The sequence below is a fragment of the Podarcis bocagei genome (assembly GCF_964188305.1).
Source record: "Podarcis bocagei genome assembly, chromosome: 17".
NCBI lineage: Eukaryota > Metazoa > Chordata > Lepidosauria > Squamata > Lacertidae > Podarcis > Podarcis bocagei.
The window spans coordinates 39,690,805-39,714,535 of NC_138143.1; the positions used below are offsets into that span (position 1 = coordinate 39,690,805).

At 46.9% G+C, this 23,731-nt stretch overlaps 1 protein-coding gene across 1 annotated transcript; it reads right to left on the bottom strand.

Annotated features, from left to right (window-relative positions):
- Positions 1-202: 202 nt before the first annotated feature.
- On the bottom strand, positions 203-22,971 carry NOP2 (NOP2 nucleolar protein). The gene is made up of 16 exons (XM_081176609.1): positions 22,827-22,971; positions 19,238-19,283; positions 17,668-17,735; positions 15,336-15,574; positions 13,688-13,731; positions 12,133-12,290; positions 10,507-10,706; positions 7,669-7,758; positions 7,495-7,582; positions 7,231-7,371; positions 5,639-5,778; positions 5,148-5,237; positions 2,930-3,056; positions 2,366-2,459; positions 2,131-2,261; positions 203-760 (listed from the first exon to the last, which is right to left on the bottom strand). The coding sequence occupies exons 1-16, from the start codon at positions 22,930-22,932 to the stop codon at positions 435-437; spliced, it is 2,088 nt and encodes a 695-aa protein (XP_081032735.1). The 5' UTR covers positions 22,933-22,971; the 3' UTR covers positions 203-434.
- Between the last annotated feature and the right edge of the window lie 760 nt (positions 22,972-23,731).

Genomic DNA, 23,731 nt, shown 5'->3' on the forward strand with positions numbered 1-23,731 from the left:
GCACGAAGTACATGCCCAGTGGCCTCTGCCAGAGCCTATTCCTTGCCACTCTCTGTTTCTCCCCACTGTCTCCTTCCCCCACCAAATTCCCTTCCCCCTTTTAGTTTAGATCCAACCGTATTTACTTTCAGCTGTGGAAAAAAATGAAAATAAAAACCATACTGAGACTTGAAATAAAATCCTACACCTGACATGCCACACGGCCAGGTAGAAAATCTTTTAATGACTGACAAATTCAGACAGTTTCTGCCCTTCTAAGAGGGCTAAAAGAAAATTAAATATTTTACGTAAGCCCCAGTGTGCAGAGGAGAGTGCCCGAACGCCAACCAGGCACAGGTCTTGCCAGGGCAAAGTGCCTTGGGGAGGATCTCCGCCAGTCTTACTAGCGTTGTCTGGCAGCTGTCAGAAAAGCACCAAGCAATGCAATTTCCTCCCTACTGATGGTTTCGGTGCACCTTGCGCTTCTTGCTGGGGGATGGCCGAGCTTTCGCAGCTCCCGGAGAGGGCCGAGAAGCCTTCAAGGGCCTGGACCGCTTCTGGAAGGAGCCTTGCCGTGAGACCAAAAGCTGCTTCTTCTGCTCATCCCCTTTCAACTCTCCTTTCGCAGGCTGTGCCTTGGCAGAAAGTCCCCGTTTTGCAGGCTGCTTCTTAACGGCCTTCGACTCGACGCGTTTCGCCGCTTTAGCCGGCGGCTCAGCTGGTGCTACAACAGATCCCTCTTTTGCTGTCTGCGTGGTTGGCTCCCCGCTCGGCTCTTCGTCTGGAAACAGAAGCAAGCGTTAGACCAGAACAATGGCAGCAACACTGGAGCAAGCAGGCAAAGAGAGAGCAGGGCGGGAACAAGGAAAGGACCACAAAGAAAAGGGAGAGCATTGTGTTGAACCCAGGGTTCTGGAAGCTCCGCAAATGCCATCTTGGTAGGCAAGATAACCCCCCCCCCCAATTAATTGTTAGGAGTTGTAGCAATGAGCTCATCATGTTTATATTCACTTCCTTTGCTATAAGCTAATAGGCTTGCTTTGACATTATCCTTATCTGTGGGCTTGGGGTAATGGGCTCTGAGCTCAGAAAGGGGAACTATCTGTAAGATTTGGGTGTTTGCCACTTATGCCCTCATCGGTCCTGTATACCTGAAGGAGCGTCTCCAATGCCATCGTTCTGGCCCAGACACGGAGGTCCAGCTCCGAGGGCCTTCTGGTGGTTCCCTCACTGCGAGAAGTGAGGTTACAGGGCACCAGGCGGAGGGCTTTCTCGGTGGTGGCGCCTGCCCTGTGGAACGCCCTCCCATCAGATGTCAAGGCAATAAGCAACTATCTTACGTTTAAAAGACACCTGAAAGCAGCCCTGTTTGGGGAAGTTTTTAATGTTTAATGCTGTATTGTGTTTTTAATATTCGGTTGGGAGCTGCCTAGAGTGGCTGGGGAAACCCAACCAGATGGAAGGGGTATAAGTAATAAATGATGATGATGATGATCTGGTCAGGTGAAGCGATGGGAAGTTCTAGCCCAAGTGACGTATGCTGCTTGGTGTATACAGAATGTATCAGGGCTGGGCAATATCGGGTTCTCAACATTGTGATATATCAGCAGCTAAATACTGCAAAACGCTGATAGAGCACAAAGTCTGGAATGTATTCCTTCCTTCCTTCCTTCCTTCCTTCCTTCCTTCCTTCCTTCCTTCCTTCCTTCCTTCCTGAGAAACAAGCCTACAATACTAAACTAAAACACATAAAAAACCATTATTAACTAAAAATGCTCATCCTGCAATAACCTAAAAAAGGATACATCCTACCCAACCAAAAGATGCAGACCAATTAAGAGCAAAAACAGGCTGCTGGGAAAATAAGAACGTCTTCCACAAGCACCAGCACTCACATTTTTTTCTCTCTGTTCCAGGTTATATTTAAAGCAGAACCAAAAACCTAAAAATATATGCTAGATGCCACAACCCCACCGCTTCAAAACAAAAGTATTACCGCTTGACTAAAGCTCAACAGGATCAGAGTGTTGCAGTGAACAGTTCAGCAAAATTCCATAACTGGCAGCCAAGAAACGGTTTCCAGGACACAGAATTGTGGGAGCATTTGTTTGGCAAGAAAACAAAGGTCGCTGAGGCAAACCCTCCAGTTACCTTTTGGAGGCTTGGGAATGGCATTGGAGAACTTCTTGAGTTTGGCGACAAAGAAGCCATCCATGTTGTGGGTGTGAGGGTAGAAGCGGCGAGTGGATTTCAAGGTAGGGTGGAAACGGCGCTCCCTAAACCTGAGTGTCAAGGGGAACACAAAGATTGCACGTTGTGAGTTGCCGAGAGCAATGAGAATCATGAGCTGCTCTTGCATTCCAGCTTTAGGATTAGAGAGACACACCTGGTAAATCCTTCCTTGCCAAAGTCCAGGCCTGTCGGCACCAGGCGGACATTGCGTTTCTTCAGGGCATAATCAACCACCCACTCGTTTTCCTCTACCTGTCAAACACAGACAATGGACGGTCAGATTCCTTAAAAACGTAAAGGTAAAGGACCCCTGGACAGTTAAGTCCAGTCAAAGGCGACTATGGGGTTGCGACGCTCTTCTTGCTTTCAGGTTGAGGGAGCTGGCATTTGTCCACAGACAGCTTTCCGGGTCATGTGGCCAGCATGACTAAACTGCTTCTGGCACAACAGGACACCGTGACAGAAACCAGAGTGCACAGAAACGCCATTTACCTTCCCGCCAAAGTGGTACCTACTTATCTACTTGCACTGGCGTGCTTTTGAACTGCTAGGCTGGCAGGAGCTGGGACAGAGCAACGGGAGCTCAGTTGCGGGGATTTGAACATTCAACTTTCTGATTAGCAAGCCCAAGAGGCTCAGGGGTTTAGACGACAGCGCCACCCGCGTCCTTAAAGCTTCCTACTGGAAAGGGGCAGCGAAGACTAAACAGGGGGAAGACTCACCATGACTGAACACGTACAATACACGATGTAGCCCCCCGTTTCTGAGGCGGCATTAACCGAGTCAATAGCGCTGAGCAGCAGTTCCTTCTGCAGGTGGGCACAGCGCAAAATGTCCTTCTCATCCTGAAAGAGCAAGGCAGACGCACATCGGTAATAGTCAGATGAAATGTTCGTGTAGCAGCACATTGTTTATACCAGGGATGGGGAATATGAGGCTCTGCAGATGGTGCTGAACTCAGATTCCCATCAGTCCCAATTGTCAAGGTGGGAATTGGACTCTCCAATGCACCTAAGAGGGACACCCACTTCCCACCATTGGTTTACATTTCCCAACAGCCCTTGAAGAAACCTCCTACCGCTGTGATTCCCATTTGTAGGTGGCGCTGAGGTGCTAAGGATGAGACACGACTTGCTGAATGCAACCCAGCAAATTCATGGCAGAGGTGAGATTAGAAGGCACTTTCTGTCACTCCTTAATCCAGATACAGATAGGTAGCCATGTTGGTCTGCCATTGTCAAAATAAAAAAATTCCTTCCAGTAGCACCTTAAAGACCAACTAAGTTAGTTCTTGGTATGAGCTTTCGTGTGCATGCACACTTCTTCAGATACACTGAAACAGAAGTTGCCAGATCCTTCTATATAGTGAGAAGGTGGGGAGGGGTATTACTCAGAAGGGTGGTGGGAATGGGAGATTGGCAGGTAGCTGAGATGAGCCTGTTGACGACTCTTAACGACTGTAATAGGTCTTACAGGAAAAGGCAAGGGGTGAGAAGGTGAAAAATGGCTTAGTCATGTATAATGAGATAAGAATATTTCCTTAATCCAGAGTTTGGGGAGGAGCCTCAAGTGCCAGAACTCATGCTTGGCATGCAGAATGCTTCAGAGGGTTCAGGCGCTAGAAGAATCTTATTTAGCAGGCCTCAGGCCTGGGAGAGCCTTTGGCAAAGACCACACCAACGCTGTGATTGGGTATAAGCGCCTTCCTGTGTCATTACGATGTACATCGTGAGTTCTTTCAAAAACTATTAGGTTTAAGCCACCTGGATCCTGGCAATTGGTTAAATTTTAAGAATATGCCCATTAGCCCTAAAACTGCATTCTGTTTGACTTCGTTCTTCAGGTTCACCTCCCCACAAAACTGGTTCAGGTGTGGCAACTGCCAAGCATCTTTTGAAGTGTAGGCAGGCAGAAATAAACAATTCAGCTTCTCTGTAAGCTCCCTCATCTCGTGCTATAATAATAATAATAAATTTTATTTATATCCCGCCCTCCCGAGCCAAAGCCGGGCTCAGGGCGGCTAACAACAATAAAACAGTACAAACGTACAGCACAAACAACACTCTAAAATCATTCATTATAAAATTAATTATAATCCTTTCACTTAGCTATACAATGGTCAAACTGTTCGCTGCCTGCCTGGTTGTCGCCGTAACATTTGTTTTGCCAGAGCTTATACTTAATTTCATTCTCGTTGGGCCACACTGCCACCCTTTTAAAAACGAAGGCCTTCTAGCCTTTTTTTTGCTTCCTTGACTTTATTCATCAGGCACGCTGGCATCCTCTTGCACTTCTTGTACCTTTAGTAATCTGTGGTATAATTGTTGCCATCAACACACCTCTCTCACTTCCCCCAAAATATCCTCCAAGAGGTTTTGGTAAGAAATAAAATGAAGCAGATGTGCAGCTCCAAGTCCCTCTTTTTCTGCACAATGATGAAGACCCTGTTAGAATTCCTGCTCCGTGATTGCAGTCATGGGATTGTTGTCTATCACATGATGGTGTATGTTTTGAATCCACGAAGTGGGAAGTGACGGAGACAGGATGTTTGTGTTACTGTGTTCCGTGAAGTGGGACTATTGTCCTTTGTTCTTTTTCTCTTTGCTGTCTGATGCTAGAGAGAGAGGGAGCCATGTTGCAGTGCTCCGTGTGTGTTTATATGTAAATAAAGTAGATTAGCCAAAACGCTGAGTTGCTGAGGTCTGTTAAGCATGATGCGCAAACTCTGAGGATCCCTAAGTGTGCCGATGTCGGTCGGCATCAGTCGCTGTGATATTTGGGCAGAAGAAAGCTTTTGAAGCTCCTGAACGATTGACCAGGAGGGATGGAACATGCCAGTCAGGCACGTGTCTCTGCCAGGGTCCTACTCGAGTGTAAGACGAGCGCCTGACAGACCCCTCCCAATGCCCCACTGCAGCGATTAAGGCCCAACTCACCTTATTGGTTTTAACCGTGGGGTCTTTTGCAATAACACCTGTTCCACTGCAAGGAGCATCAAGCAGGACTCTGTCAAAGCCACCTAGTACCTTGGGAAAGAAAAAATGCATTCAGGAGGACGTTTCTCCCTCAGTTCTACATGGTCTCTCCCTCTCTTGGGCTGGCCACCTGGACACCAAATGGGTATCTTAAAACCTTCCAGGTCAGCAGAAGAAACAACAGCGGCAACTGTCCCTGCCCATCACCTGGGGATTCCTTCTCCGCTCAGCACAGAAAGGAGGTGACAGACAACTCAATTTGAGGGACTGTCACTCTTGCCTTGTCTCCGTCTGCACCGGTGGAATCCTGCCCCAAGGCAGCATCTGTACCCACTTCCTCACAAAGTGGACCCTCCCGGCCAGGGATCCACTGGGTCAAGAAAGGTCAGAGCCATCAAAAACCAAAACAAAACCCAATGCCCTCAACCCACCTCCTGCGCAACCAGATATACCTTGGGGAACTGGCGCCCGTCACAGTTGCTCACAACAGCGTTTGTGACGCCCAAGCGGTGAAGATTGCCGACCACACTGCGCAGACGCTCGGCATTGCTGTCATTGGCCAGGATCACACCCGTGTTCTTCATCAGCTGGGCTGCCAAAGCAGAACGCAAATGGGTTAGCGCTTGCAAAGAAATAACAGGTCTCCCTCCAGCCCTGAAAAAATTCTCCCAGACATCTTGTCCTCGAGGCCCTCTCTCCTTAGGCAGCTCCGTACCTATCAAAGTTTGGACTTACATGTGGATTTTCTGGGCGCCCCTCCACTAGGAGGAGAGGCAAGGTCTTTGGAGAATGACTCCCTTGAGCGCTAAGAATGGGAGGCAATTTCCACGCCCTCCCTTATTTCAATCTCTTACCCTAAGCTAGACGGTCAGCTGAAAAAGGAATATGAATTGCACCCCACAAACAGCTAAATTCCCAAATCAACAACTCAGGAAAACAAGAAGTAGGGCAAATTGCGGGCCCCTGTAGAAGAGTCTGCAGATAAGCTCAAAATCGTCAAAGGAGCCATTCTTGTCATCTCCCAGTGACCCAAAAACACAGCAAAGGTCAGCAGGTGGGATTAGGTTCTCCAAAAACAGAGGTCAACTTGCAGCAGGTGTCTCTTGGGACACAGCCATGGCATCAGCACAAGAAGAAGGAGAGTTTGGATTTGATATCCCGCTTTATCACTCCCCTTCAGGAGTCTCAAAGCGGCTCACATTCTCCTTTCCCTTCCTCCCCCACAACAAACACTCTGTGAGGTGAGTGGGACTGAGAGACTTCAGGGAAGTGTGACTGACCCAAGGTCACCCAGCAGCTGCATGTGGAGGAGCGGAGACGCGAACCCGGTTCACCAGATTATGAGTCTACCGCTCTTAACTACTACACCACACTGGCTCTCTTAGGGCTTAGTATTTATTTATTTATTAAATTTGTATACCACCCCTCTTTCGTAGCGCTCAAGCTGGTTCACAACAAAAAAAGACAACATAAAAAAGACAAAAATATATAATAAAAAATAAGAACAAAACCAAAACCAATAGTTCCCCCTTCCCACAACACATTTAAAAGGACATCGGGTGCCAGTCAGCCCAAGGCCTGGTTGAAAAGGAACGTTTTTGCCTGGTGCCTAAAGATGTATGAAGGCACCAGGCGAGACTTCCATGAAAGCATGTCACAAATGGGGAGCACTGCAGAAAAGGCCCACCCTTGTGTTGCCACCATCAGGACCTCTCGTGAAGGAAGCAAATGAAGAAGAGTCTCAGAGGATGACCTCAGGGTCAGATTTAGCCCTGGTGCATCTAAGCAGAAATAGATTACCTCTCCCCTCAGTGGAAAAATGTGGGTGGGGGGCTCCCAAAGTGCCCAGTTGAGGTTCCGCTGTGTTGTGGCCTAGTTTCCCCCAAGCCCAGGCTCCAGATGAAGTTTCCTTCAGCGAGACGGCCTCTTAGCCGGCAGAGAAGAGCAGCACTCTTGTGATTTGTGGTCCACTGGGAGGCAACAAGATGGCAGAACAGACCCCTCTCTCCCCCCACCCCGTCCGGTCCCAATCCTCCACCAGTACCTATATAGCTGGTCTTGCCTCCTGGGGCACAGCACATGTCCAAGACGCGCTCGTTCTCCTGGGGGGCCAGAGCCATGACGGGGAGAAGGCTGCATGCTCCTTGCAGCATGTACTGCCCAGCCAAGTATTCTGGGGTGGCGCCTGGGAGCGAAGGGAGAAGAAGCAAAGCCATGAGAAACCAGCTGCTGAGAAATGTGGCGGTGTTACTGTTTTTTTGGGAGGGGTGTGTGTGTGAAGAGAAAGGTAACCCAGCCTTCTACTCACCTATAGGCACAGAGGAGTCGTACACAACAAGCCCAGTTTTGGACCACTTTCCTAAGGGGTCAAGATTCACCCCACGGTTTATCAGAGCCTGTGGGATGAAGGGGAAAGAAGCAGAGTGAGGTTTTGTCAACCAGGGTTCACCTGAGGGTGGGGAGCTCTCCGCCAGCTACACACCTGAGCCAGGTCGCGCCGTCGTGTCTTCAGCGTGTTGGTGCGAAGGGTTACCGGCCGAGGAACCTCGTTGGACTCCAAGAAATCAACCAGCTAAATGTGGGAAGGGGTGGAGACAGAAAGACCAAAATAAGGCATGAGAGCTACCTATGAGCAATCGTATTCCGAGAGCGGCTAACCAAGGGCCTGTGAGAAAAATCCCACAAGTAGGACAGGCGTGAAACACCATTCTCTCTGCCGTGCTCCCCAGGGATTGGTTTTTGCTGCCACCGGCTTTGGAAGTTCTTGTCGGATATCAAGCCTTATCAGAGGAACTGGCCACTTTCCAGGCACCCGGCTTGATCTCCTTGTTGACCTCCCTGTCTGCGTTTCCCGGCAGGATACAGGCTAGGTCACGATCGGCGATCCTCCTCAAGTGTGAGAAGAACACACCACTCTTCCCTGCTCCCTGCTCCCCCCAGGGAGGGGAAAGAGATGGACAGAAATGTATTTACATGCCTTTATTTCTGTCTTTGCAGCATTACAGAGAAACGCGTCTGCTCTCTCTAAACTCCAACAGCAGAGAGACTAACTCCACCTCCTGTACTTCCTGTACAGGTCAAATGACACTCTGAGCTAACATCCGGTGCTCAGTACAGTGAATAGACTGCCCCTTTGTTCTCACGGTACAGTCCCAAACATTCCCATCCTGTTTTGCTTTCCAGCCAGCTGCAGCTCGCTGCTGCATTGCTCCTTTTCCGTAACAGTTCTATCAAACCATTGCGACTAGCAGCCACCAATAATAATAATAATACTAATAATAATTTTTATTTATACCCCACCCGCCCCAGCCAAGGCCGGGCTCAGGGCAGCTAACAAGCAATAATAAAAACAAACTGAATGAATACAACTTAAAAACAAGATTAGAATACAACATTAAAATATTGAAACATTAAAATACTAAAATGCAGCCTCAACACAGGAGGAGAAAGAAAATAGACTTATTTATTCTCCATAAATCGGTATTAAAAAAGAAAGAAAGTTAAGAGAGTGGCTGTCACCACATCTTGAGGCAATGAATGCCATAGAGTTGTGGGGGGGGGAGGAGAATATCTTTTTTTTAAAAAAATAATTTTTATTTCTTTGGTCTGTCTTACGATCACCTGCCAACTGAGCCCTATTGCCTGAGAAGGCAGGTCAATAAAAGTGAAAAGATGTACAGTGTTCTGTTCTAGTGGTTAGGGTGTTGGAGACCAGGGTTCAAATCTCTTACTTAGCCATGAAGCTCACTGGGTGATTTGGGACTAGTCACTGCCTCTCGGCCTGACCTCCTCCTCGTAGGTCTGTTGTGAGGATGAAATGGGATGAACCTTCGAGGGAAGGTAGGATATACAGTGCTACCTCTGGTTACAAACTTAATTCCTTCCAGAGGTCTGTCCTTAACCTGAAACTGTTCTTAACCTGAGGTTAATAGGGCCTCTCGCTGCCACCATCGCACGATTTCTGTTCTCATCCTGGGGCAAAGTTCTTAACCCGAGGTGCTATTTCCGGGTTAGCAGAGTCTGTAACCCGAAGTGTTTGTAACCTGAGGTACCACTGTAAACGTAACAACACCACCTCATTCTCAAACATATTGTCCCAAGGGCTCAAAGAAGGCTTCTGAAAACTTTTGGCCCACCAGTAGCAAAACGACGGTGCAAGAGCACAGCCAGTCACAAGATGATGGCTGATGAAGAGAGTGTCTGGCATAATCACTTGGCAGTTACTGACATAATTTTCTAATCCATTTTTGGAAATGGCTGAATTATTTGTCACAGCTTTTCCCTTGAGGTAATGACTTCTACAGCTCACCTTTTTTCAAGCTACATTTACTCTAGAGGTGTTGTGATTCAGCCTTCCCCCTCCCCGGCAAATCCTGATGCCTCCAAGTGAAGGTGGCTTTTACTTTTATATTTGCTCCTCCCCATTCCCACAGGCCTCTCAAAAGTTGTTTTAGCCATCTCCTGTAGTTTCTTCTCCTTTCACGCTCTCAAAATTATTTTTACTCATCTCCTGCAGTTTCTTCTCCCATTCTCCTTTCACACTCACACTCAACTTGTACCTTATTCCCACAAACTGCCGGTCAGTGGACCTTGGAGATTTTAGTTAGTTAGTTAGTTTTTTTTGGGGGGGGGGAGATCCCGCAAGCTTTAAGTCTTCTCAGCAGTGAATACAGCCTTCAGACAGTGGAAGAGCCGTGAGAATGTTTCGAAGCTACTTGCCTAAACAATTCAGCCTTGCCATCAAGGATCAAATTCAGGTGTCGTGCTACTTAACCACAGTTCAGTGCAACCTTCCCTGACCTGGCCCCCCATCACTCTGACCATTGGGCCATGCTGCCTTGGGTCTGGAAGAAGCTGGAGCCCAGCAACATGTGGGCTCCAAAACTGGGTTATCCCCAGAAAGAAATTAAAGGTAAAGGTAAAGATGCCCCTGACCATTAGGTCCAGTTGTGACCGACTCTGGGGTTGCCACACTCATCTTGCTGTACTGGCCGAGGGAGCCAGCGTACAACTTCCGGCTCATGTGGCCAGCATGACTAAGCCGCTTCTGGGGAACCAGAGCAGCGCACAGAAACGCCATTTACTTTCCCGCCGGAGTGGTACCTATTTATCTACTTGCACTTTGATGTGCTTTCGAACTGCTAGGTTGGCAGGAGCAGGGACCGAGCAACGGGAGCTCACCCCGTCGCAGGGATTTGAACCGCCGACCTTCTGATCGGCAAGTCCTAGGCTCTGTGGTTTAACCCACAGCGCCACCCGCGTCCCTAGAAAGAAATTATCCAGGCAGAAAACTGGTTAGGATAACAATAATGGAAAGTACCTCAGAGAGTGGGAAAAGCTCCATCAACTTCTCGATCAGGAAGTCGCTGTAAGAGTAGTAAGCAGCAAGGTCCCGGCGCAGAAGGGCGAGATATTCCTGCCGTGAGTGCCCCTTCTCTCGCTTCGCGCTGAAATCCTGAAGCACCTCTATGTTGTCCTTTATGCGCTGGTGAATGAGCTGCAGGTCAGGGGGCTGCGCAGGTGATTAGGATGTTAAGGAGCAACAGAAGAGACAGGGATTGAGGCCTGATCCCAAGTCAGACCACCCAGGGGGCCCACCAGATTTTTGATTTGATGATTTAATTTCCAGATTGCTTAATAGATTTAAAAACATCTCCAAGCAGTGTACCGTAAAGAAGCAGAAACAGACAACTTCAGGCGAGATATTACAAAAACACGCTGTTACATACAGAAACGCTACATTTACACAGTACTGATCCCATACTGTCTACTCTGGAGTGTAAAAGTGGATCCTCGCAACACTTTGGAGCAGCTAAGAATTCAAGGACCTGCACACATGTTGGCATTCCTTGAAACAGCCCTGTAAAAGCAAGCCGGAATTACCGTATTTTTTGCCCTATAAGACTCACTTTTTCCCTCCTAAAAAGTAAGGGGAAATGTGTGTGCATCTTATGGAGCGAATGCAGGCTGCGCAGCTATCCCAGAAGCCAGAACAGCAAGAGGGATTGCTGCTTTCACTGTGCAGCGATCCCTCTTGCTGTTCTGGCTTCTGAGATTCAGAATAGTTTTTTTCTTGTTTTCCTCCTCCCAAAACTAGGTGCGTCTTGTGGTCTGGTGCGTCTTATAGAGCGAAAAATACGGTACCACTCCGTTACTGCGAACGAAAAGTTTCAAACCAAAGGGAAGGCGCTAGATATCTGAACCAGGAGATTCCTCAGACACTCATTCCCATTACAATGTGGGTGCTTAGCTTGCATGTGGGGCCCGTCATTTGAAAAACCCCCAAAAACTTGCTGCTCTCAAAGCTTTCCTGCTGTTATACCAAATGGTTTCCTGGGGGGCTGTTCTCCAAGCCTCCCACCATTCTTAACTGATCACAAAAATAAGGAATTTTTTCTTTTACTGACTTCTCCTCACTGTGAGATTTTGATGCCATTTTTAAAATTATTATATAGTTTGTGGTTTTATATTTTGATGTTGTTCTGTGAATCGCCCTGAGACATCTGGGAATAGGGCGGTATATAAATTCAATAATAATAATAATAATTTAGGATGCCAAGGCCCCCCCACAATTTCTCCGTTTAAAAAAATGTAACCGTGTTTTAATTGAGCACTCCCAAAGGGCTCCTGCTGTGGTGCCAAAATATTTTTGCAACACAACCCTACAAGACCCCCGAAATCTGTCCTTATTTTTTAAAAAAAGATTGGCCATGCCCACTTTGACATGTGACAACCGCTGGGCCAACGTGGTCTTTGGCCTGAGAAAGGTAAGCTCCCGTGCCGCATCGCAACCACACGCTGCCATGCCAAGGAGAGGCCCAAGGGGTCACAGAGGAAAAGGCGTGCAAGGAAACCTAAGGCGGCCAGCCGAGGGCAACACGGCACATCTCCCCCCTCGCCCCAAAGACATGTAGGCGCCCCCATCTCCAACCAAGAGGAAGGATATCTTCTTTCTCTATCTCCTGCCCGCTGGGAAGCACAAAGTTCTCCTCTGTGTCCACGTTGAGCTGCAGGTTTGTGTTCTTGCTTTGATCCTGCGCTGCCTCCCGTTTCCGCGGCGACGTCTCATCCTCACTGCCACTGTCATCGTCGCTGAAGGCCAGGCTGCATCCAAGAAAGGGAAGCATTTCAGCAGGAGATATTTACCGCTCGTCAGAGTGCATACCCCTATACAGGGGTGGCCAATGTTGTTCAGTCTTTTATTTTAGACCCCACTTTTCCGCTAAGGATCTCCCCTCCTCATTTAATCCCCACAACAACCCTGTGAGGTAGATTAGGCTGAGAGGCACTGAGAATATACTGAGTGGGGATTTGTACCCTGGCCTGCCAGGTCCTAGTTCGACACTCTCACCCAGGGGTCAGCAACCTAAGGCCCATGGGCCACAAGTGGCCCACAGGAATCGTTTTATCGGCTGCCAAGCTGCTCCCGAACCGAGCGGCCCGCTCAGTGAGTCCCTGTGCTGTGCTAAACCAGTGCAGCACAGCAGCTCACTTCCGTGGCGCTGTAAATCGTGCCTGCGCAGGTGCAGACACCGGAAATCATGCGCACCTGCAGTTTGGCCTATGGAGGCGGCTCCGCGGCAGTGACCTGGCCCAGGCAAGGTAGGCCTTGCCAACTCCTGCTCTAACCGCTACCAGTGTTGAAAATTAGCCAGGCGCCAGTCCAATTGTGACCACGTGGAGATCTCTGGATCCCGTGCTGGTGACTGACATCTCCATCCAAGCTGGTCCCTCTAGCTTTCTTAAGCAAGTACGCAGAAGAGGTTACTTATTGCACTTATATCCCACTGTCTTCTCCAAGAAGTACATAGATCTCCCCGCTCCTCAGTTAATCTCTACAACGACCCTGTCAGGTAGGTTAAGAGGCTGTGACTGGCTCCAAGGTCACCCAACCAAAGCACGTCAAAGTGCAAGTAGATAATTAGGTACCACTCTGGTGGGAAGGTAAATGGCGTTTCTGTGCACTGCTCTGGTTCGCCAGAAGCAGCTTAGTCATGCTGGCCACATGACCTGGAAGCTGTATGCCGGCTCCCTCGGCCAATAAAGCGAGATGAGCACCGCAACCCCAGAGTCGGTCACGACTGGACCTAATGGTCAGGGGTCCCTTTACCTTTTACCTAATGTGTTGTAAACTGTTTTGAGATTTGTTTTTGACAATATAAAGTGATATAAAAATGGAATGAATCATCATCGTAAGTCCAATGGGGTGTGTGGGGGGAAACAGTGCCTAGACATTCCATTGTGGTGACTGCAGCCTAGGTTTAAGGTGCCAATTGGCATTTATAGATTATACATCTGAGTTTCTAACACTGACCACTGCAACATATTGGCCTCCATTTTGTGCCTTCCAGATATTGCTAGACTATACGTCCCATCGCCCCTGAGAATTAGTCACATTGGCTGAGGGCTGATGGGAGTCCAATGACATGCTGGCAAATTCCTGCTCTAAAAGGGTGAAGGGTTCGTCGGCCCACAAAATCTAAATCTCTTGGTTTACTCACCCCTCCAGCTTCTCTTTCTGGGCAGCTTGTTCTATAGGCAAGAGCTGAATTTAAATTTTTAAAAAAGACACACACACGAGAAGGAGAGAGAGAGAGAGCAGCAGCTTAATCAAATGTCAGATATACACCTCACACATCAATAACACAGATCCACAACAGGAATTGCATAGTGGAGAAGTCGACACTGTTCATTGTAAGTAGACACACGGATTGTTATCTTCCAGATTCACACATCTGTTTATGCTGGTTTGTATTCATATTTCATTTCCAATTATTTTTATTGACATTCCATAATTTTAAACAAATTGCCACCAAATTAACACAAATTTAAAAGTGGACTTCCCACCCACCCCCCCCAGGTGTCCCCTCTATTTTCCTCCCTCATTTTGGTGCTCCCAAATAAACAACTTTTCCAACTATCCTTTTGAAATACATTTACCCCTTCTCCCTACACATCACCTGTTCAATTACCAATTTCAAGATGGTTTTTATACATTGTTATAACCTGTCTTCAAAATAGCCGAGTAGAGTAAATCCTCTTCTACCTATCGATAATTGTCGTTCATTGGTTTTCAAACATTACCTTCTGGTACCTCTTGAGTAACACTTTGCCTGAGAAAAGCAGATCTTGCTTCCTCCCAGGCAAGATACACACATTCCTCCTTAACATGGCCTTGAACATTGGTGCCTGACATCCGGCCCCAGGAATCAACAACTCAGCCTCACTGGTGCAATGTGCAGAGGGTGAAAATGAAACCCCTATAATTTTTTTATATATATAAATATATAGCATTTGTATAAATATTTTAAGAACGATGAAGTACTGAAGATTTTCGGAGGAGTATGCTAACAAGAGATTTTCATAAGCAGAAAGGTTTTCCACTGCCTGCACTGGCAATTCTTTTCAGTCCATTATTTTACGGAAGGTAACCTTGTCTGAATTCTAGGGGGTGGGAAACACATTCACTGGCAGAGCCAGAAGCATCAATAGCTGCAGGCGATGCAAAAATCTGTTTGCAGCAGAGAAGCAGCAGGTTAAGAGCCAAATGACTCATTCACCTACTTGCAATGCCACAAACATTCCTGCAGTTGCAAGGGTGAGGAAAGTGGCACAATATGCACATTTCTTACTGAAATATTTTTCCCCTTTCCTTTTTAAAGACACTTACACTCTCTTTTGCTCTTACAATTTAGAATATTCATCTATACAACCTTAAAGTATCAATGACTTTCCTTCTTCTCTTTCTGTGGTTCATTTTACATATCATAAATCCCTGCCTATTTTATGTAAACCATTCAGTATTCCATTATTACTTCCACCAAAACTTATTTACACTGTTGAATTTGTCTTAATGATGCCAACGTTTCCAAGTGTACACAATTCCCCCCATATATTCAGTAAACATTCTCCAATCTTCTTTAAACGAATGTTCTTCTCGTTCTCTTATTCTACACGTTAGATCTGCAAGCTGCGCATATTCCATCAGTTTAAGTTACTTACCATTTATTTTTAAAACCTCACGGTAGACTGAAGATTCAGATGGGAGATTTACCAAGTCACAGCTGAGTTATACAACGCAAACTCTTTCCCACCCAACAGTAAGAATTATTTTCACCCATTTATAATGGAAGGTCGAGGAATCCTTACCTCCTCTTCGTCATCAGAAGACAGATCTCCGTAGTCGTCCACCATCTCCTCCTCGCTTCCATCATCTCCGCCGCTCTCATCAAGTGCTTCACGGTCCTCTCCATCACTCTCTTCGGGTCTCGGTCTCTTTTTTCCTGAGGCCGAAGGAGTCAGCCAAGAAGCGTTGGCATCGCTAAAGCCACGCTGGCGGCCATCTTGTGCGGCCGCTCTTCCATTTGCCCCCTTCAACAAAGGCGTCTCTGCAAAGCAGGACCAGAAGGAACTATTTAGAACGAGTCTTGAAGAAGAAATGTTCTGAAGCAGCGGTAGTTGTACCTGTTCTAAAGAGTGCTTCGTACTTCGGTTTCCCGAGAAAAATCCAAGTATTCAAGGCATCTAGCTCAAACCAAGTATGGAGGCATTTTAGAGGAAGGCCAACAGGTAATGCAAAATATGAAACGCAAGGTTAAAACGGCGAAGAATCAAAGACATGTGAGAACCTGAAGTCCTTAGAAATAATAATAATAATAATTTATTATTTATACCCCACCCATCTGGCTGGGTTTCCTCGGCCACTCTGGGCGGCTTCCAACAAAACACTAAAATACAATAACCTATTAAACATTAAAAGCTTCCCTAAACAGGGCTGCCTTTAGATGTCTTCTAAAAGTTTGGTAGTTATTTTTCTCTGACATCTGGTGGGAGGGCGTTCCACAGGGCGGGCGCCACTACCGAGAAGGCCCTCTGCCTGGTTCCCTGTAACCTCACTTCTCGCAATGAGGGAACCGCCAGAAGGCCCTCGGCGCTGGACCTCAGTGTCCGGGTAGAACGATGGGGGTGGAGACGCTCCTTCAGGTATACTGGGCCGAGGCTGTTTAGGGCTCTTTTTTTTTTGCAGAATAATTTTTATTAATTTTTAGTAAGCATACATACATTCATATATTACGTATATAAGTTACATATTTAAACTAGGCTCTGCCGAGCCTCAGACTTCCCCCCATTCCTTTGGTAAGTATCAAATAAATTCTAGAATCTCATATTTTACATATCAGAGGCTGTTTAGGGCTTTAAAGGTCAGCACCAACACTTTGAACTGTGCTTGGAAACATACTGGGAGCACAAAAATATGGCGCCATGTCTTTAAAGGAATTAAAAAAACCCCATGTTTACAAAAACAACATTTTTGCAGAATAATAATAATAATAATAATTTATTATTTGTACCTCGCCCATCTGGCAGGGTTTCCCCAGCCACTCTGGGCGGCTTCCAACAAAGATTAAAAATACATTAAAATGTCACACATTAAAAACGAATGGAAGCGAAAGACGATGTGGGCAGGTCGGTCGCATGCCGCAGCAAGCAATCCTGCCACAAGAATAAAGAGCTGAGCTCAAAGATCAGGTCCACCTCCCAGAGCACAAGTTGCCATCGATGCGGTGTAAGTACTTTAAATTTGTACTTCTATCAACTAGGACTTTTGTCAGTTAATAGATGGGAGTAAGAGCAAGCTTCAACCTGTGGTTGAGAGTTCAGGGAATAAGTGCTTCTTTTTTGGGTTGAAAACAGAGCAAGATACATAAAGAATTTTTTTTTTGGGGGGGGAGAGGTGCATAATTGTGAGGGGGTTTTGTTTGTAATCTCCTGACTGTTACAGCATGTGGAATCAAGAAGGAATCCTGTCTTCTTCCCTCCTTTGAGACATCAGAAGCAGACATAAAGACAGGAGGCTGCCCTGGACTCAAAATCTTCTAGCATCTGACGAAAGTTTGCTATTATCTATGACAGCTCGTGACGCAATACATCTGCTGATTTTTAAGGTGCCTGAATTCTAGGGATACTGCCAAATACAGACCAACACTGTTACCTTTTTGGATTATAAGAGAGAGCACCCCCAAATCCCAGCAGAGGCAGAACAGATGAAGATGGAGTCTATTGCACACCTTGGAAAGTTGTTCCTGAGGCTCAAGAGACCACCCATAAAAGAACAGGGTGTGGGGAATGGGCGCAGCTGGAGGTTGTGGGGAGTACAGAAATCCTGCTGGAATTGACACCAATATCTGCAGGGAATCACCCCCGCCCGTTTTCACAAGGAAGGAAACACTCAACCACCAACCTGTAGCTCAGGCTCCCTCAACCTCGGCCCTCCAGATGTTTTTGGCCTACAACTCCCATGATCCCTAGCTAGCAGGACCAGTGGTCAGGGATGATGGGAATTGTAGTCTCAAAACATCTGGAGGGGCGAGGTTGAGGAAGCCTGCTGTAGCTCCTCTTTACATCCATCTGCACTAGGCACTGAAGAGCAACAACAGCCTCTTCAAAGTGATGAACAAAAATGAATTTGATGCCCCCTCACCTGTCTGGAGATCAGGGCCTTCTGCATCAGCCTGGGGCTTTGTAGATTTGATTCGTCTCTTTGCAGCTCTAAAATAAAACGAGAATGAGCTAAAAACAAGCATGGCTAAGAGAGCAAAATAAATCAATGTACACTAAGTAAAGTTTTAGCCAAGAATTCAGTAAGAGTTAGATTTAAAGACACATTTACTTTTTTCAAGTCATTTCGGTATCATGTTTTCTAGAGGAAAAGAAAAATATATACGGTAAGATGAATGTGCCTATATTTTAAAAAATGGTAGCAAGTACAATTCAGAAGATTTTTTTTTTAATCCTGTTGCAATAGCAGGACTCTGTGCTGGTTCCTGCTAGCACAACTATTTAGTTCCTAAGAATATAAAAGTAGAGTTAACCATAGCCAGACGCACTACAATCAACATTAAAACACAAGGCTTGGCAATCTGTTGCCAATTATGTTCCTCCATTTCTAATTCTAACCTGGGCTGCTTGAGTATAAGAATCAAATCCTTAGGATTCAACCCACATAGCCTTGTGGAAGCAAACCTCCCATGTGAGCCACGCCTAAAACAAACCACACGGTTACTGGCAAATCTCATCAAAGATGGCCTAGCAATGAGTGGCAGGCACACTAGTTTACAATGTGCATTCTAACATCATTTTCTTCAGAAAGCAGATAACATTAATAAAATCCATGTCGATAGATATGGTTCATGCAATCAGTTAACGCTATATGTCATTAATGAATCAATTAACACAGGAAAAGCAAAGAATTAAAGTCTCTCTCCTTGGTGGACAGTCATTAAACTGGGGAACATTTTCCCCCCTCCATTTTCTGTTGTATGAGATTTTTCAACTGTTCTTATATGTTCTTTCAATGCTGATTTCAAATCTGAAATCGATTTTTGTGTACATGCTATAGTTATCTTGCCATTTCCAACTTTTGCCGATATGTCATATTTACACTGGGAATAAGTAGACACTGACGCGTTGATCTACCCTAAACACATGGTAATTATTGTTTTGAAAACTTAAATTTTATTTATTTTTATAGTTTTGTAACCTAAATATTTATATTCTTCAAGTAGACAAAAATGTGTAAATAAGTTGGAAATTGAATAACTATAGCATGCACATGAAAATTGATTTCAGATTTTAAATCAGAATTGAAAGAACATATAAGAACAGTGGAAAAAAGCAGTGCAAAAGCAAATGAAAAAAAATTCTTCCCCATTTTTTTGCGTACCTCCAACTGTACATAGATATACATGTCATGTTCAATGCTATATGAGCCACTTACATTTATACTCATATTGTACTACTTTGGCTATGTGTTTAATAAAAATATTGAATTCTTGCATTGTGAAAAATAAAGATTATGGTGAAAAGTGAAAAACACGAATTGCAAAAAAACTAGAGCTTACAGAACAAAACCAACTTCAGATATGAAATCAGCATGTCGAAATCGGGTTAGAACAACTGCAGGTGTCAACGCAGCAAAAATTTTGTTCTCCTGAGTTATTGAAAAATAAGAGCAAAGCATCATTCTGAATAAAGCCGCCTTCACTACCAACCTTCGTCGAGCATGACTGGAAAGCTTCTTTGCACCGTCAGAGGAATCTGGAGGTTGAGAAGGAGAAAAAGAACAATAAAAAATTATGAGAAGGCTGATATAACAATACAGTGGTGCCCCGCAAGACGAATGCCTCGCAAGATGGAAAACTCGCTAGACGAAAGTGTTTTCCGTTTTGGAGGTGCTTCGCAAAACGAATTTCCTATGGGCTTGCTGGTTTTTTCCCCTTTCCCCCCTTTTTCTAAGCCGCTAAGCCGCTTATCAGCTGATCCGATCAGCAGATAAGTCGCTAAAAGCCGCTAATACGCTAATCCGTCAATGGGCTTGCTTCGCAAGACGAAAAAACCGCTAGACGAAGAGAATCACAGAACGGATTCTTTTTGTCTTGCGAGGCACCACTGTATAGCAAGCAAGGCGAAGAAAGCATCAAGGCCTCCTGACTCCATTCAATGTGATTTCAAATAGGACAAAATCTCAACCTGGGAGGTAGAGCTGCCAGGCCGCAATGCCATTACCCCCAGCGAGAGATCTCTGCCTGCTGAGAGTTTTGAAACCACCACCAACACCCAGAGAAAGGAGAAGGGGATAGGAATCTCACAGGGCGAAGGAAGAGTCAAAGCTGTTTTTCTGCACTGATCTTCTCTCTTTACCCCTTTCTCCTTGGGACGGGGCAAGAAAGGAAAGCTAGCTGCTACGGTTTTCCCAGATGCAATGCCAGTCCAGATTCGTGAAATAAGCTCTCAAATGTTAATAGACCGCACGTTTTTTTAGTAGCCAGCTAGGGATTGGTGGGAGAGGGACAGAGAGTTCCATCTCTCCTACAACAGCTGCCTGACATGTTTCTGCACTGGGGCAGAGCAATTCTCCATCAATTCACCCACTCACCTGCACACAATTCCTTGTCATCCATGGCTACCAGCCAAGGGCTTACATACAAGGCTGTCCCAAACCATGGTTTGGGTATTATGGAAAGATCATGGGTTACCAGATGTCCCCGTTTCCCGGGGAAGGTCCCTGGATTTGCGAGTAAGTCCCTGGACAAATTCCATCTCTGGATTTCATCTAATGTCCCCGGGAAATGCAGCAGCGGCAGTCTCAGCAGCCCGGAGCAGTTGGTTCTGGCTGGCTTCAGGAGCTGCTGGGAAGTCCCCATATGATGGTGGTGCAGGGACTCTAAGATGCAGCTTCCGGGCTGCTTCCACCTTCCCTGACCCCAGCAACTACGCTGCGAAGGGAGGCTTCATGCTGCCTATCAGAGCAGCCTCCCAATGCCTACTTGCGTGCAAGCAGGAGCGTGCAGGGATCTCTCAGCTGTAAAGGGAGGCTTCACGCTGTCTATCAGAGCTTGCTGTCTATCAGAGCTTGCGTGCAAGCAGGAGGGGGCAGGGATCTCTCAGTTAGGCAACAGGAAGCCTCCCTTCCCAGCTGAGGGATCCCCGCCCCCTCCTGCTTGCACACGAGTGGGATTGGGGCTGCTCCGATGGGAAGGGAGGCATCACGCTGTCCGAGCCTCGCCGCCACCACCGCTCTCGGCCCTCCTTCTCCGCCTTCCATGCCTGACGCACCGCGCACTGCTTCCCCACCACCACCAGCGAAGATCCAACAACTCAGAGGCTGCCCAGGCTTATGGAGAAAGGAGATAGAAGCCTCGGAGGAAGGGGAAACGTGGCGGTTGAGGTCAAGGCGGCAGCCGCCCATCTGCCACCGCCATCACTGCAGCATCAACGTCCTGAACATATAGTATTTATAGTGTGTATCTGAAGAAGTGTGCATGCACACGAAAGCTCATACCAAGAACTAACTTAGTTGGTCTTTAAGGTGCTACTGGAAGGATTTTTTTTATTTTGAATATAGTATTTATGTATGTATTTAAAGTGTCCCTGGATTCATTGAACAAAATCTGGTAACCTTAGCTTTGCAGACCCATGAGATGCGAATTCCTTTCTCTCCTTGCACACAGCAATCAATTACTCCACATTCCTGTTTGCAGCAAAGCACCCTTCCCTATTTTGTTCAGACAGATGAACCATAGTTTACATTGGCTTACCAAGCAGAATCAAACCCTGGTTTGCAACCCACATTTGCAGACAAGTGCAAACCATGGTTTGCCTGCGTGGACAAAACAAGGAGATACTGGACAACGCACAAGGGGAAGAGAGCAAGGGAGCCCAAGGCTCGTTCTCAGAAGACCAAACCATCGTTTGGCACAAGCAGGAATAAAGAAGGGTTGGAGAAATGTCAGCCAGTATGTAAAGTATGTGTGTTGGTGGCTATGGAAGCTGTAGTCCAACCACATACCGAGGGACCACATTGGCTACCCAGCCCTATAACACTATGTCAGAAAAGCCATGGAGGGAACATTTCAACAGAAGAGGCAAGATGAATCCAGCCATCCCCCAACAAGTCTTCTTGTGAACAAAGCCTACACAAAGTCCTTTTCCAGAAGCAAAACAGGTTATAGGCTTATACATACTAAAAACAAGAGATGCAGCTCAGAAGATGCTGAACTCGACATGAAACACCAGTTTCAGTGCAAATCAGGAGACCCATGGAATACCCTACAGAAACTATGCAAGTTTCAAAAATTAAAAGCAGAAAACAGTGGACGCTTGGGTTGTGAATATGATCCGTGCGGGAGGCACGTTTGCAACCCACGCGTGCACAGATGTGATTCGCCGCATGCGCCGAAACCTGGAAGTAACCCGTTCCAGTACTTCTGGGTTCAGCGCAGTGCGCAACCCAAAAATCACACAACCTGAAGCGTCTGTAACTTGAGGTATCATTGTACATCCACTGCAGCAGCTAACAGAATTCCATTGCAGCACCCCAAGGGACGTCCTCATGCGCTTAAGCAAGGCAGAACCATAAGGATTGCTTAGCTCAATTGGTTGGAGTGTGGTGCTGATAATGCTGTTAGTTGGAGCCCCGTGCGGGTGCACATTCCCACACTAAAGAGGGTTGGTTGGACAAGATCAGTACAGTGGTACCTCGGGTTAAGTACTTAATTCGTTCCGGAGGTCCGTTCTTAACCTGAAACTGTTCTTAACCTGAAGCACCACTTTAGCTAATGGGGCCTCCTGCTGCCGCTGCACCGCCGGAGCACGATTTCTGTTCTCATCCTGAAGCAAAGTTCTTAACCCGAGGTACCACTGTATTTCTCAAACGTGGGTCGCCAGCTGTTGTTGGACTACAACTCCCGTCATCCCTGACCGCTGGTCCTGCTTGCTGGGGTTGATGGGAGTTGTAGTCCAACAACACTTGGCGACTCACGTTTGAGAAACGCTGGGTGATCCTCGCGGTCCCTACCAACTCTGAAAGCCTATGATTCTATATCATAGGATCGACGGCCCGTCGATGCGCGGCATCCTGCTTTCGCAGGCGCCGACCGGACAGCTTAACCCCAGATCCCCCGCTATACAGACAACAAATGCGCGCTTTCTTCGCGCGATCCAAAATGCACGCGGACTGAGGTTTCTACAGCACGTGCACTCTCCGGTGGCGATCCACCCGCGCCGATACTCTGCCCACGATCCACCCCGCAGGGCCGAACCCAAAGTGTGTGGGGAGAGGGGGGGGTGTCGCAATTTTACCAGGCGGCAGGAAACGAGCGATCTCCTCCTCGGCTCCGCGCTGCTTGCGCGCCTTGCGCCCCGGGCCTCGCTTCACCTTGCGGGTCGGGTCCAGCTTGCGCCCCATGGCTTCCCTCTTCCTCCACGTGGGCTGCCCCCTTTTCCCAGGCTCAGCCGCGCGCACTTCCTTCCTTCCGCCCCGCCGGCGGGCGCTGATTGGCCAGCCTCGCCAGCCGGCCGAGCCTTTGTTTCATTCAGCATTCGCGGCCAAGTGGGTGGGCTTTCGGGAGGCGGACTTTCCCTTATCTTTCCTCCCGCGAGGCGGAAGTGAGGGCTGCCCGTGGAACCCAGGGGAGAATAAACCCAGGATTTCATTTCATTTCATTTCATGACCTTGATTTGTTACTGGGGGCAGCAGCGCGTAACTCAGGAAAGTGCAGCAGTTGCTACAAGCGCAGGTTTTCATTCATGGGGAAACATGCACTTTTGATTTTAGCTTGGAAGACAAAGTGTGATCAGTGTCGGACGAGACCAGGGTTCGCATAGAATCATAGAATCATAGAGTTGGAAGAGACCACAAGGGCCATCGAGTCCAACCCCCTGCCAAGCAGGAAACACCTTTTTTATCCTTTTTTATCCTTTTTTTAATCCTTTTTTTTCTTAAATCTTATTTCACCAACCTCCCCATACCTCCCCTTTCTGCGTTCCAATTCCTAGATTTATTTCAGCAAATCCTCCCCCTTAATTTTATCTAGTTGTCTAATTATTTCCTTTTCTTCCCTTTTACTTAATCTTTACAGCTGTAATCCACAGCTGTAATCCACTTACTTTTTATAACCATAACATTTTAGCACTCATTAATTTTACAGCATTTCTTAAGATAAATTTTAAATTTCTTCCAGTCTTCTTTCACCATCTCTTCTCCC

Excerpts from the sequence above, each read along its gene's own strand:
- NOP2 (XM_081176609.1), bottom strand. The coding sequence starts at position 22,932 with ATGGGGCGCAAGCTGGACCCGACCCGCAAGGTGAAGCGAGGCCCGGGG. Across the intron at positions 10,707-12,132 it reads GCAGGAGATAGAGAAAGAAG|CTGCGCAGCCCCCTGACCTG; the intron begins ATATCCTTCCTC and ends CATCCTAATCAC. Across the intron at positions 2,460-2,929 it reads TACGTGTTCAGTCATGGTGA|AGGAAAACGAGTGGGTGGTT; the intron begins GTCTTCCCCCTG and ends TTTGACAGGTAG.